This window comes from Vanessa atalanta, chromosome 8, assembly GCF_905147765.1.
Source record: "Vanessa atalanta chromosome 8, ilVanAtal1.2, whole genome shotgun sequence".
Classification (NCBI taxonomy): domain Eukaryota; kingdom Metazoa; phylum Arthropoda; class Insecta; order Lepidoptera; family Nymphalidae; genus Vanessa; species Vanessa atalanta.
The window spans coordinates 475,533-491,250 of NC_061878.1; the positions used below are offsets into that span (position 1 = coordinate 475,533).

The 15,718-nt window shown below is 31.8% G+C and overlaps 1 protein-coding gene across 1 annotated transcript in view; it reads left to right on the plus strand.

The window, feature by feature from the left end:
- Nucleotides 1–10,660: 10,660 nt before the first annotated feature.
- Nucleotides 10,661–15,718, plus strand: part of LOC125065668 — a 55,100-nt gene continuing 50,042 nt past the window's right edge. Inside the window, exon 1 of the mRNA XM_047673429.1 lies at nucleotides 10,661–10,849. Within this exon, the coding sequence (XP_047529385.1) occupies nucleotides 10,833–10,849 (17 nt within the window). The 5' untranslated portion in view covers nucleotides 10,661–10,832. The remainder of the gene's footprint in view (nucleotides 10,850–15,718) is intronic.

A 15,718-nucleotide genomic window follows, 5' to 3' on the forward strand; every position in this document is an offset into this window, starting at 1 on the left:
TATATATAAAACTATATTTTATTCGATTTTGTGGCTTAACATGCTTATTTGCGTCCATATTGTTTATTAAGTGGTTTGTTAATGAATAAATATAAAATTTACACACTAACAGAAGCAGTGTAACTACAACCTGTCCTTATACTGGATTTTCTAGTGCCCCAGGGAAAGAGCTTGTTAAAATAATTCTGTTATTGACGCTATTTTGAAAAGATCATTTCTGTCTTGTAGTTATAACAATTTGTACTATTTAAGTATATTTAATTGTTTGTAATTTGAAGTCATATAATCCTAAGATTTTGTTCTTTTATATACTTACGCCACGACTGTATAGTTAGGTAGGTACCTATACATAGATTATTTATAATTATAGTAAAACGTTCTTTTATATTTTTTCTTAATTTGTATTTAAGTTATTTATATAAATTGATTAATGTACATGTCGCAGGTAACTAGCTAAATTAGTCTTTTAATTAACAGCCTAGCTAGCCTTTATACTAACGGCCTCGTACAATCAGCGGGCTGAATGAAACACACGCCAATATATCTTCCTTTCATACAATAGGGTAACTTGCTTTCAACTCTTTTGAAAATAATCGCTCATAATAAAATGATTATGTTTTAACCTAAAGTAATCAACATATATTTTTATTTTCTATCCAAATAAAACATATTAGTGCTATTATAAAAAGCCATTGCCAAATTTAAAAAACAATTTGGCAAATGGTTAGTTTTCAATAGTGAATGGTAGCTTTAGAACCATCATCCTCTATGAAATAAATAAGTACGTTACGCTGATTGAAAACTCGCTAATAGACTAGGAGACCCCTGTTTACTATCTCTTACGGTTCGATTGCCACTCTCAATACACGCTATCATTTTACCAGAGTAACCGCATGAGTAAGTTTATGAAACCTATACCACAACTAATAAAGTTATTTTATCGTAAATATATATATCGATTTATATCGATAGATTTCTTCTTAATGGTGTGGTTCCGGCAATGTGAGAACCCTATCTCAACATGGATAGTGAGAACCGCAGAAGGGATTTCTGCAAATGACCCATAGACAATTCCAGTCTGGTACTAGCCAAAGAATTAGCCGATTCGTGATTCGTTTACTTAAACTAGTTTGCATAAACCAGCTTACTCCAACAATTAGGGGTATACCTATATTAGCTATTGGTATTCTTTCGGAAAAATGTATTTAATATATTAGATATTTTTAGGCTATGGACCCGCCCTGTCAATTTATTAGCAAAGAAAATAATATAATATCAATATAATTTATACCCTATAGCATTCAGAAATAACAGAGCTTTCTACAAAAGCAATTTTTTTTAGAGTTCGATCATAAGTTCCCGAAACTTTCTCCTTACATACAGACAAACAATTTTTCCCCTTTTTCAAATATTATTGTCAATTCATGTATAATTTAAATGAAGCCTTAGGTTTAATTGATATTTACATTAAATTCTATCCTTAATGTTTTTATGATAGATTTGTCAATGAACGTACGATTGATTCAAATGTAATTCCAAAAAGTATCCCATTTTTTGTAAGGTACAATTTATATATTTTAATAGTATTCATACTTTAACTTATAAATTTATAATCGATATTGTGATATAAACCTGTCCACATCGATTAGCTTAATCCGACTAGCGATGCGTACAAGTTAAAAGTAAAGGGTACGCTCTATTAACCTAAAAATGGTGGACAAATGACATTGACATACGAATCGAACGATTTGAAATTTTATTATTTTTCAATCGCATTTTTTTTCGATTAAACCCACAGCTTTCAAAAATACGATTAAAAATGGCGTGACACAAAAAATATAGAGATATTGACTGGCCGGCGAATTGAAACATTATTTACGCCTTGAATTTACAGTGAATATATCGTAAATAAAAAATACCGTTAAGAGATTTGATGCAGGTGATTTTTAAATTTCGAATTTATTTTATAGTTTTCTTTTTTTTTATATTTACAGTTTTAGCAATAAGACGCGTCAAGGAGGATTTAGTGCTCGGGAAGTAATTATTATAACTTGTTGACATTCGAATAACTATTGTTTATTCATTTATTTATTAAATAAAAAAAATCTCTATTCAAGTAGGCTCATAAAAACACCTTTGACTCGTCATTTTATAGTGTTGAATTAAATGTAAAGTAGATTCTACCGAGAAGAAACGGCAAGAAAGTCAGTAGTTGCTCTTGTCCACCATTTTAATTACAGAGTATGTCAGTAAAGTATTTTTTTTTTTTACATATCCAGCCTAGAAATGAATAAAAACTGAGTCCACGCTTTTTATTTAATTCTTCAATATAATATTGTATTGAGTAATACGACAGCAACTTTAAATTTTTTAATAAACCAAGTTAAAAATAACTGTGGAATCTTATTGTAGAAACGAATACCGTGCGCTAGAAGAGATGTATTAAGTTTGTGGAAACGGAAACTAGGTGTTATTGATTACCTCGTCGTGTCTATATTATAATGTCACCGTTTCTTTTAAAAAGATCTATATTTATTGTGAGTATACATAACGCTGCTGTAAACATATTGTGAAGCAACTGTAAGTATATCGACTTAAATAAAAACTTCCCGAATCGAGCTCCGAGTTTATAAATAGACCGGACAGCATATTAGGAAATATATAAAGTACTTTGTCGTACAGTATTAGATGTTGTCTATACTTTATTATCTAATGTCATATTTTCACCGCTCGCTGTCTAACTGGTATGGATTACCAAAAGTTGTTTTCGTCATACTATTATAACATATTCTTTGAGACGACCTCCGTGGTCGAGTAGTGTGTACACCGATTCCCGGCTGAGTCGATTGTCTCTGGTCTGGGTGTTTGTGGTGCCGTCGTTACTTCTGATTTTCCATAACACAAGTGCTTTAGCTACTTACATTGGGATCAGAGTAATGTTGTCCAATATTTATTCATTTATTTATTTATGACTTTATTTTTGTTTCTTGTGATTATTATTATTCTGGGTCTATAGAGTTTGGCGTCCGCGCTTTTATTCAAATTTTATTTTCTTTCAGTCATTATTTTATTTTTATTTAACTTTCTCATTGCTCTTGTTGTATACAGTTTCTTTTTCGTTTTCACGGGATTTTGTCCAAACAGAAACTGTTGGGATTACCTAATCATTGAATAAGAATTTACAGACAATTCTGCATCTATTGAGTATGAAGGCTTTCTGTATTATTATTAGTTATTCAACTCCGTTATTTGCTTATTGAAATTTTAATGTATTGTAATTTCAATTAATTATTATAAAAATATTATATATTTATTTACCTTGTGTATTAGTACGTAACGTAAAATTTAAACTATTTAGGATATTTTCAATCAAAATATTGTAATATCAATATAATCGACACATTTGATCACGTTTTATACTAATATCATATTATTTTCGACTCTATGCGAGATGCAATAAAATCTATAATTTTGAGATTATAAAATAACATGGATATTAAAAAAAGCTATAGATTTAAATAGATCAGCAATCAGAGTCGATTCGTCTCGCAGATGAATCTATACTCGGTTCTTAAATCATATTCGAAATAAAATATCGATTTTCTATCGATATTACGTAGTAGTAATATTACATTCAAACTATTTGGTATTAAACGTGAAGTGATTTGTCCACTAAGAATGTATCGCTTATTTTATATAGAAATAAATGTGTGTGAAATATTTCTGTGCTGAAATGTTACGCATTAATTGTGTATTTTTTTATTTATTACATTTGTGGTGCCGGTATTGTATTTGTTAACAACTAAGCTAATTTGATCAATTGAAAAAATACAATCTCTTTGTTATATTTTTTTGTTTGACCGCCCCGTCTATTTAGGATAAGCTTGGTGTATTTTATACAACTGCAAAAAATATACTTGGCAGACTTATACGGCCGGTCTCTTTTATTTTGGTTGGGTTATTACCCACCATCATCTCAGTTTGAAATACTAAATGTTATTGTCTCTTACGACTTATTTAATTTGAGATGGGGTTGCTTTTTTCTACTCTATTGGAGTCAACACGGCTTTAACTTTTCTCATGTCACGTAGACAAGGATAGCTATATTATGCTATCTTGTATTATCACGAGTTATTGTTCTTAAATTGAAACGAATATTAAAAGCTTTTCATTTCAATGTATATTAGTAAGTGTAATGCATTTATAATAAATGTATCGTTTTTTAAAGAAACTTGACGTTAATTATATCATACAATGCTACGGTCGGCTGGCCGCCCGACGCGACGACTCGGATACAGAGTTGCAGACAGCGTCTGTGACGATTATTTATGAAAGGAAACTTATTCAGTTCGCAACTGAACTGTATTGTATAAGAAGATTATAAATAGTTTAACTGATCTATCAATATATTGTTTAAATTGTATGGATCAGAGGCTAGAGACAATGTGTGTGCAGTAAGAAAAGTTTTTTCATCTTTTTTTTAATGGGTTTTTGCACAGTGTCTTCAACTTCATTCGATTTTAATTTAATAATCAAGATTAATATTTTAAGAATTCCAAGTCGCGGTAGATTTTATCACGTAGTAAACTTTAGATGTATTATAATACAGGTTCAGAACTGAGTCATTCGTTATTGTATCAAATATAATCATATTAATAAGAACTTTTTAACAAATGTGTTATTATTTTAAACTTGTAACTCGTTGATTTTTTATTTAATTTAATTATGGCCAAGTGAATACGCTTGAAATCTTGTTCAATGATCATTGAAAGGATGACAATCTATATTTATTATTACAATTATTGACTCACTTTTGCACTGTGGTTATAAATGTATTTGCGCTCAAGTTAAAACTTGTCGGGATTAGTGTATAAAATTAATTTCACTTTGTATAGTACCCAGAATATTCGATACGTCAACTTAATCCAATGGATTAAAAGGAATGTCTTTTGGATACAATTATTAAACCGTTTGCAAAGAATAGTAGGTAAAGAATTCGTTATAGAGCTATTTAAAAATCGGTCAAGAATCAAAAGAAAATCCACAATTGAAAATAATTAAAGTCAAATTATTTTTTTCTATTCCAGGTAATGTTTATTATTGCATTAAAAAATATCTGATAGAGACGAAGGAAAAGTTTTTCATTATTTAACATCTGGTAGTGCTTCCTAAGCTTCTGAAGCGCAGACACTGACACTTCCGAGAGTTAGTGGAACTTTTCGTTGGGCGTAAAAAAATTAAAGATAGAGAAATAATTGCAACACAGTAACTTCACAGGTAATTATTGAATGTCCTTATTGGGTCAGGTGAGTGAGAATAAAATTAGTAGAAACAGCTGCGCAAGAGTTGAGAGAGAAACGTAAAGTACTAAGTTTTGCTACTTACTTTATATATTTTTAATTTTCTTCGGGTGGTTACGGTAGTCTAGAGCTTGTTTATTATAAAATATAAACGCAAAAAGTTACCTTATATTAGTTTAACTACTTTATCCTGTTCTGGTGTAACGAAGATCTTACGAAAACTTTTAAATGTATTTTTTATTTTAGTTTGAACATCATATTATAACTCTTACTGGCCTAAATTGCAAAGTGTCAGCGACTGTCAATTCTTTTTTACGGATTATGCTTCAACATCCATAGTCTAAATATTATAAATGCGAAAGTATCTTGTCTTTTACCACTTTATGCTTAAGCCGTTGAAACGAATTAGTTTGTAATTTAGTATGGATATAGTTTGAGTCCTGGGCAAGGACATAGACCACTTTTTAATTCACCACTCGAGGAGCCTATAGGTATTTTTTATAAAATTCGCGCAAGTAAAGCCGCCGGTTCGGCTAGTAAGTACTATTTATTTTCATTGTATTAAAATTGTGTGACAAATAAATCAATCTAAAGTGTTTCCGATTTGTTTCACCGTATTAATGGCAACTGTGTTATATTTATAAACGTCAGAAATAGTTTGTAGACTTATACATACTTAGACTGTAGATATCCCCTGATCTATAAACCTTCAATACAAGTTTTGTTATATCTGTTAGACTCAAAGAACAAAAACGTTTCAACTTTATATGAATAGTAGGATAACATACAAACGCGTAAGCGTTCAACATACATTTAAGTTTAAAATTATGAAATTTAGTATGAGAAAGCAAGTAAATAGTTGAAGGGTGGCTGAGCCAGATTAAATACAGGCACTAGGTTGGTGGCGCATTGGAAAAGTAAGGAGTGGTTTCTGCCAGCGTCAATCGATGGACGGTTGTGACTACTTCACATCGGGTGGCCCAATTGCCGATCCGCCTACCTATTACAAAAAAAAATCATTGGATACTTTTCTGAATAACAGGGAACTTAGCTTAAAAAGGTCTTAGAAATAACACTATAAAATGAAATAATTTGCTATCGGAAAACAAATGCTTGGATAGATGCGAGGAAAGAAGCTATCCATCTTCAGTTAAAGGTACAAAATATATGTGTATCCTTGATTGAGAAATACGCTCTCACCGAAGATCGGAGATAGCGATCTCTCCGTCAACTCCATTAGATCATTGAAAAACATCGTAAATCAGCGTCAAAAATAAAAATACTTCGATTTAAATCGAGCAGAACAACCGATGTGAATTTGCAGTATTTCCAATAAGAGTCGACTAAAAACTCATCCAGCGTTTTTCCATAAATTAATATAACCAAGTATGGATCTTTATTAGCAAGCTCGACATATCTGCAATACTAATAAGTTATTTCAAGTAATAAATAAAAATAACTACCAGATAGTTATGTACGAAACAGACCAATGAGTGTTATGTTACAGAAACACGTCGTCACAGAAAAAGATGAAAGTTGGCATTGGTGCCTAATGACATCCGTCGAGCGTAGAAAAAGGAGAAAAACCGGGCTTTCTAGACCTTCCCCATATTTTAAAGTATTATATGGACGGGAAATACTGACTGAAATAGGATTGCCACACGACCTTGTTTTACAGGAACTGTCTGCTTTGATGGCGTTAACAGTTGTCAGTTCCTCATTCCGTGGATTACATTTTTAATTGCATTTTGTTTGTGGTCCAGGGTATAATCAGAAACATTTGGCGCGATGAGAAAAAATATTTCGAGATTAGAACGTTTATATGTAACCTAAAAAATAAAACTTTTCTAAACATGGAGAGAATTCACGCGATTAAAAAAGTAATTTCATGAGTTAACCAGCGTAATCAATAAGAGTGTCTGTTGTGATATTAAGGTATAAATTATGTTATTATTTAAACAACAATTATAACGTTAGCAACCAAGAAAATAGATTAAACCAAGTTAGTTAAAACCAAGAAAAGACTTACTGAAATTTGAATACAAGAGGTGTCTTTAGAAATCTAGCAGAACTGGAACTTTTATGAATACGTAATTACAGAACAGGTTAAAGATATGATGATATTAGTATCAAAATAAATATAGTGAGCGTGTTAACAAAAGAAATATTATGTTATTGTACAGTGGCAACCCTGACAAATTGTGAAAGTGAAAGATTGGCTTCCATGAACTTTGTAGACAACTGACATATCAGTTTTCTGTTTCTTCTCATTCATATGGTTTTTGTCCTTTATAATATTAACACGTTAATAAATCAAGCAGGAAAATTAAAGATAGATGAATATACATGTGATCTCTATAATTATATGTATATATTCATCTATCTTGTTGTACCGTGAAGGTTGAGTGACCCAGTGTAATTACAGCCATTAGATACATAACATTATTTGCCATAGCTAGTAGCATTTGAAGTTATAAGAAAATAATTAGTTACAAGACTTATTATATCGTCTTCCTACCTATTCCGTTTTTGTAAACATTTATAAAAAAACCAGACACACTAAGATAAATTTTTACTTAGATAATATTGGATATAGTATAAAATTGGACAGTCTATTTCTGATATGTTTACAAATGTTAAAAAGGTTCCTATTAATAGGTATTATAAATGTATTATAAAAGAAATAATAAATAATTATTAATTTGCACGTTAAAGGCGCTCCGGCATCTCGAATCCGAACATTCCAGGCGAATGTTCGGCAGTCAGTGAGGCAGTGCTGTAACGTAAAGCTCAAAATCGAATCTTAGATCATTACACAACAGACAACTGCTTCCGGTGCGAGACCGGCTTGAGATATACATAGCCTCTATCATAAGCCGTGTATATAAGGCTGTAGAAGAGTTCTAATCAACACAAAATTTAAAAAATATCGCTTGAAATTAAATAGTATTCAGAACGGTCTGTGTGACGGACAGCAAAGCCGATCACTGTAAAGTGCCCGTCATATCTACTGATATTTAATGTTCTATAAGGTATACTTTTCCGAACAACGTGACCGTTTAAATCTATGTTAATGCGTATATAATGGGGGAATAAAATCGTTTAACATATATACGATAATGATTATTCATTTGATACTTATTTCGCGCCTCGAAATTGCTTTAATGGTTTTAAAACTTTGAATGCGTTCATTTTTTAAATTGTTTTCTTAATAGACACGGATTAAACGTTTCAGAACTACAATTTGATACATATTTAATTGATTATGGGCGTAGTAAAGACTTATGTAAAGTACTCACAGACATGTAATGATCTATTATGATATTATACATTATTAAAATGGAAAGCTGAAACGATTATCTTTGGTCTAGTAGCTGTGGCTAGCTTGCTGCGGCTGTCCAATGTTATAATATGACTAGGGTATCTACTTTTAGGGAAATTAGAAGTCCGGAAAGAGGAATTGGGTTTTGGCGGATAACTAAGTTTCCAGCATGACATTCACGGAAAACACGTAAAACTATTGGTCCCGTGCCCGGTTCCTTTCAAACCTCGACGAAGCACATTGGCTGTAACGACGAATACACCGGATTTTTTGGCGTTGGCTAAATTAAACAAAATAGCAATTTGAAAGAGAACAAGAGCAACATAATTGTTAAAAAAAATATTATTTGATTCCAGTTTTGCAAAACCATATGATGGGTTATAGTTCCAGCACGGACATAGATTACACAGTATACATATATTACCATTCTATTTGTGAATTTAGTTGGAAATAAATTTGACGGAACTATAATCTTCCAAAGCGAACGTTGCCAAAACTATACAAATAGAATTAAACTTTTTGTAGAGATTAGTACATCTCAGTATCGTCCAGTATGTCTGAGGAAAACTTTACAACAATACTATTGTAACTATGAATTTATAGATATATTTCGTATCACATTTTTATAATTCAACGAATTGGAAAATTGTTCTTCAATTAAGTTCACAATATTGTTGTTATTCAGAAGAAGTAAATATATCGATTTGAAGCGTTTTTTATCGATTACATTTTGCAGTTGAAACGTGTAGTTTAGATGTATTACAAGAATTCTATAAGTGCTTGAGACGTATTGTAAAATATGAAAATTAGAACAGTAAGTGGGGTTAATTCTACTGACATATACAATACAATAGTTCTCGATTCTATTCCGATGCAATTTCGACTATTCTTCACAAAAATACTTAACTTAATCGTAACTGAGGGTCAACTCTACTTATTTATAACCATTATGATATAATCTCAATTATAGTCCGATGCAATCGACGGAACCGCATTGGATCATTGTGTTAGTAGAATAGGAAAACAGTTGAACGGCAACGATAATGTTTAGATTCTAGTGCGATAAAGTGTGAATTTGTTAGTAGATTTGGCATCCTGGCTCATGGATCGCTTGAAAAACCTCATAAAAAATGGCCGGTTAAATTATTAATTTTTCCGTCTTAAAAAAATAATATACCTAATTTAGTGTATTATGAAATGTATACGATAACTATTTAATTTAACTTAGACTTTTTTTTTACTCAAGTCAAGACCGATAAAAATGATTTTTTATATTAAATGATTACACTTCTTCACTTTTTACTTGGTAGGACTACCGACAAGAAGCAATAGAGCAGTGCTACTGCACAAGGGACATAACATATATATGTAATGTATGTACATAAAGGTCCCATGGTTGGTGACGCATTGTCTTTGTAAGGAATGGTTAAAATTTCTTATGGCATGAATGTCTATGGGTATTTGTGACCATTTACCATCACGTGGCTCATTTTCCCAGCAGCCAAAAAATAATAATAATAAAATAAAATATGTTCCTAACAATAACAGTATAAAGTTATCAAACGATATTATTAGTATTTTTTTTTAATAATTCAATGCCAAAAATATCTTAACTCATAAATATTGCGTGCTGTGTCCACTTATTTTCAATTAAGCAAGTCATGAGGAAAAGGACCGTCAAAGCTTCGGACACGTTCAAATAAAACAATCCCAAATGACTCTATGCAGTCACTGGACCAGCTAGTCCGGTCTAACGCACTAATGAGCGCAATTCATTTAATTGCTTCGAAAATAAAAGCTAAGACCGAGCTAAATTATGCTACTGTGATTTCAAACGGTTCCGTACGTGACATGCTATACGCTTTCCCCGTATATAGCCAAATATCAGAAGACCTACCTCGTCCCGCGCACGTTTTTGACTTTCAGGCGACAGAGGGGAGGCTGCGTGACATTAGGCAGATAATGTTCCGTTCTGTCGAAAATGCAACGGTGTGCAGGCCAATGCAACCTGTCAAGACTCAAGTCACAAGTTCAAGAGCAGCCGCGCGAGCCGGCGAGTATCAGAAATACCGCAGCTTTCGCGTAGAACGCACGCGAACGGTTAACGCGATCGAGCGGTGTGGATTCGTAATTCAAATTTGAATTTTTAAACGAGTGTTTTTTTTTCTGTACTATAAGGTTTTTGCTGCCAGGTCGTCGGACAGTCAACGATGCAGAACTTTATAAGGTTAGTTTCTCACAGATTAATTATTTTATTATATAAAATGTACAAATAATAAAAAAATTGAATCTATGACTTCCGTTATATATTTTTTTAATTTTACATATGACCTACTATAAATACTTAAATTGTGTTCTGCCATTTAATGTGGTCAACCACACCAAAACAATAGCCTTTCGACTCAAACTTCCCATAATAAAGTCCGAAGTGTGGGAATAATAAAAAGTCTACAATATATTATTATTGTTATAAATAGAGAAAATAAATCAGAATTTAAAAACGGTTTTCTTAAATAAAACATAGTTGCAACTTTTTAGAATATGAAATATATTTTTTTTTTTGTTAAATTATTTTTTATTAAGTAGTAGAATATTTTTTGCACATAGCTAAAGCACATATTATAAGCTATTTTTTTCTTATAATAATTCTTAACATATAATTACATAATATGTGTTTGCAATAGATGCATTCAATACATACATCGAATATTATATCCAAATATTCTATTTGGAATTGGTAAGTGCGTAGATTTCAATTGATGAACTTCTAATTTTAGGATCAATTTTATAAACAAGAATATTACATTAAGACATCATTATTTATTAAAATTATTATTATCCCTTTTATTAAACTAGGTAAGAATTAGTCAAGTTGATACTTTAAAAAGTTAAAGCGGATTTTTTAGTTAGAATTTTCATCATATTTTTTTTTACAAAATTTAAAGAATAATAAATAATAAACTGAATTCAAATGAATGCAATTTCAATTAAGATTTCTGTCATCATAATAAATTATTCGAAAGTTCAGAAGTGGATAAAAATGCAAGGTTCCATTCCATACCATTTTTTTTTAACAAATGTTCCGAATTGAATTTACAAAGTACATGAGGAAATTTTTTAAATACAGTTTAATCTAGAACTTCATTGTTCGAACTCAGCTAAAAAGCTATGATTGCAACTTCGGTGTCACTGATTAAAGATGAAATACTTTTAACAGTTACAGTTTGTAGTTGTAATTTTTGTAGAAGACAGAATTGATTGGGGTTAAGGTGTGAAGGGAACGGCTTGGAATTACATGTCAGATTGATTTATTAACAAGTGTAATACGGTAATATAGAGTATAACATCGCAAAGTGCTTACTACTAGGAAAATAATTAGTAAGGGAACGAGAGACCCAACATCTGTAATTGATTAGGTTAATCTATTCATGTACCTTGAAGCAACTCTAATCGTTCTCAAGCATACTAAAAAAATAAGAATGATTTTTTTTTAATATTTGTGACAACAGTTTGATTATAAGTTTATATAATGATAGTTTGATGGATTGTGTCAGAGACGATATGACTGGAAATAATGTTACGTGTGAGATGATGTCAGACAGAGAAGTATGGAAAAAGAAGACATTCTGCGCCGACCCCAAACGAAATTGGCATAAGGGCAGGAGGATATTAAAAAATATTAATTGCAAAATAATTTTCATAAAAAGTAATCAGCTTCCATATTCTTTGACAGATATATTCTTTGAACGATGTTATCCTTTAAAGATACAATTTCGTATCTCATAAATTATTGAAAATCAAGTCATAAGCGGTTTAGAAGCGCGTATAAAACGTTACAGTGATCATTATTATACTTAATCACTCACTGACACTTCACGATCGTGACATTTAATGACATCAAAATAAATTTTCGAGTTTAAAAGCTCAACAGTTTTATAAACTACATCAGACAGTATTAGATTTAATAAAATCAAAATAAATAATTTCACTAATATTTTTTAATGGCACTGACGTTTTATAAAGGCAACATTTTCTTTTCAACTATCCTTGTATTATTTCTAGCTTGTACTATGACGAGAGTTCGTGACAATAGCCCAAGGCGACGGTGCTAAACATTACACTATGAACTCGCAACCCTCCCCTATGGAACTATTGAACTATTAACTATCTTCTTGCAACAGATAATATATTTCGTATATTATTTGAAACGGTTTAAATTAATTGCAACTTTAATTTAATTTTATAGAGCCGTTTCTAGCAATTCTGTAGCACATATATAACTTTTAATAGGTATTAAAACTAAATAAAAACATGGCTAATTCACATTTAATTTCGACAACTTCCTGATGGATGATTACATCTTTTTTTAATGTATGTTATTAACTTACAAGTATTTTTTCATCCGGAATACCTCGATGTCCAAAAATCCACAATAGCGCGATATGTAATCGATATGACTTGGGAACCTACAAGAAAAGAGCCGACACATTCCTTAAAGGCCAGCAACGCACCCGCAAGCTCTCCGTGTTGCAAATATCCATGGACGGTGGTAGTCACTATCCATCGGGTGAAAATACCGCTCGTTTGCCACCTATTTAAAAAAAAAATTAAGGAGTTTTTCTTTTATTGTTCTAAAACTTTGTCTTAATAGAAAAGTGGTGGAAACAACATCGATATCTTAAAAAATGTTACAGCCTGTTAATGGGTGAGGTTACCCTCTCTAAACGAGATGTTCCATCACGGTGGTCCAATGCGGGTTGATGGATACACGTGTGTGTCCGTGCTTCGGTAAAGATTCGCTGAACCATCACGGTTTTACGACGTTTAACATTAACGCTGTAAGAAATATTTTTTATTTTATTTATTTTATTTAAAAACTTTATTGACCAACAACAAAAGTTGGAACAAAAGGCGGACTTAATGCCTGAAGGCATTCTCTACCAGTCAACCTTTAGGCCAAACAGAAAGTCATGAAGGCGGTAACAATAAATTTTACAATAAATACTATAATAATAGTAACAATAAATTTTACAATAAATACTATAATAATAATAATAATAAGCCCCCCAAAATCCAACCTTACGTCCGAGTCGAACACCAGACCACTTGGGGGGCGGACACGCATACATTTGAAACTTATGCGGCAAACAAGGATATGGTAACCCATCAAACATGGAGCAACATTCAGAGAGATTACGTATAGCCGCTACCCGGGGGTCGCCGGGGCACACCTGGAGCCAGTGCTGGGTGTTACAGCATGCGATCCACTGGCGGTGGGGGACTGAGCAGGCGGGTTCCCCCCGAACAATTATCTACAGCCGACAATAGTTTACCCGTTATTAGTGCTAATCAAAATTCTGCTGTTAGTTTTAACAGGCCAACTGAGGATGTTTCGCAGGGAGCCGCTAGCTCACAACCTGCGACCACCAAGGCTGGTAAACCCAGAGTACGCATGAAGTGGGACAAAGAAGTTAACTTGTTTATTATGCGTACTTATCTTTATATTACAAAATTAGAAACTGATAAAGTTATGTACCCTAAACGGCTATTCGACAAATTTAAAACACAATATCCGGATTGGAATGTAAGTCAACAACGTATCGCAGATCAAAGAAGAGTAATAATTAGAAATAAATTAATAAGTGAAGATGAAATAGCACATCTTAAATCAGAAATTGCTGAACAATTAAGAAGGGAAGTGGATTTAAATAATCAAACAGATACATCGTTGCATTCACCCCATTTACAATCACAACCGTTAATTCAGACACACAATACTACTAGCCCTACAACTTACAATATTACACAATCTGATGCTTCTACACAGACAAATTTAACATCCCTAGTTCACGATACAGAAGTACAATATACTCAATCTACAACCTTAGAAAACCCACAACAAGAAAACATTGAAGAATTAAAGAATCTTTTAGAAACAGCACTGACTAAATTTGAAGGTACTGATCCTAAAACCCGACCAAAATTACCGCGATTAAAAGAGAGTAAATTACTTCATGATCTGATTTACACATTCAATACTCATATACTACCTACCTTTTTTTCATTAGATTCCGACCTACTGCATTTACATACATTAATATATTGTTCAGCTTTAGTAATAATAACAAAACTTGGCTATAAAATTAAGTCAGGAAATATAGAAGATTCAAGCATACAGAAGAAAAAGAGCCATAAGCCAGCTTGGGAACATAGATTAGAAAACGATATAAAAAAGCTTAGAGCAGACATTGGTAGGTTAACTCAATATTTAAAAGGCAATAGATCTAAAAAAGTAGTAGAAAAAGTAGAGATAATATTTAAAAATACCAAATTGCACACTATCCACGAACGAGAAAACAAGAAACCAGAAGAATATATCGACACTCTTAAACAGAAACTATCTTTAAAATCACATAGACTTGCAAGATACAGGAAAGCACTTAATAGAAAACAAGATAATAAATTATATTGTACCAACGAAAAAGCTTTTTTACAGGTCATTGAATAGTTGTACCTCGAATAATACAAACAATGAAGAACAAATACCAAATAAAGATGAACTTAAAAACTACTGGGCAGGGATTTGGGAAAAAAGGAGTGACCACAATTTACAGGCAAAATGGATTGAAGAAGAGAATCAGAAGTGGGGTTATATGGAACAGATGGAATTTATAGAATTAAAATTAGATGATTTAACTGTAGTTTTAAAGAAAACGAAAAATTGGAAAGCTGCTGGAATAGACCAGATACATAATTTTTGGTATAAAAAGTTTACGTCATTACATGATATTCTAACAAAAATAATTTCAGACCTAATTAACTGTAGAATTCCACTCCCAAATTTTATAACAACCGGTTTGACCTACATGCTACCAAAAAACCAAAACACCCACGACCCATCACAGTACCGTCCCATAACATGCCTACCAACAATATATAAAATAATCACATCCTGCATTACCAATAAGATAGTCTCACACCTGGAAGCACATAATGTAATGTCAGAGGAACAAAAGGGATGCAGGCGAAACCACAGAGGATGTAAAGAGCAATTAATTATAGATTCAACCATACTAAAACATTCAAATAAATTTAA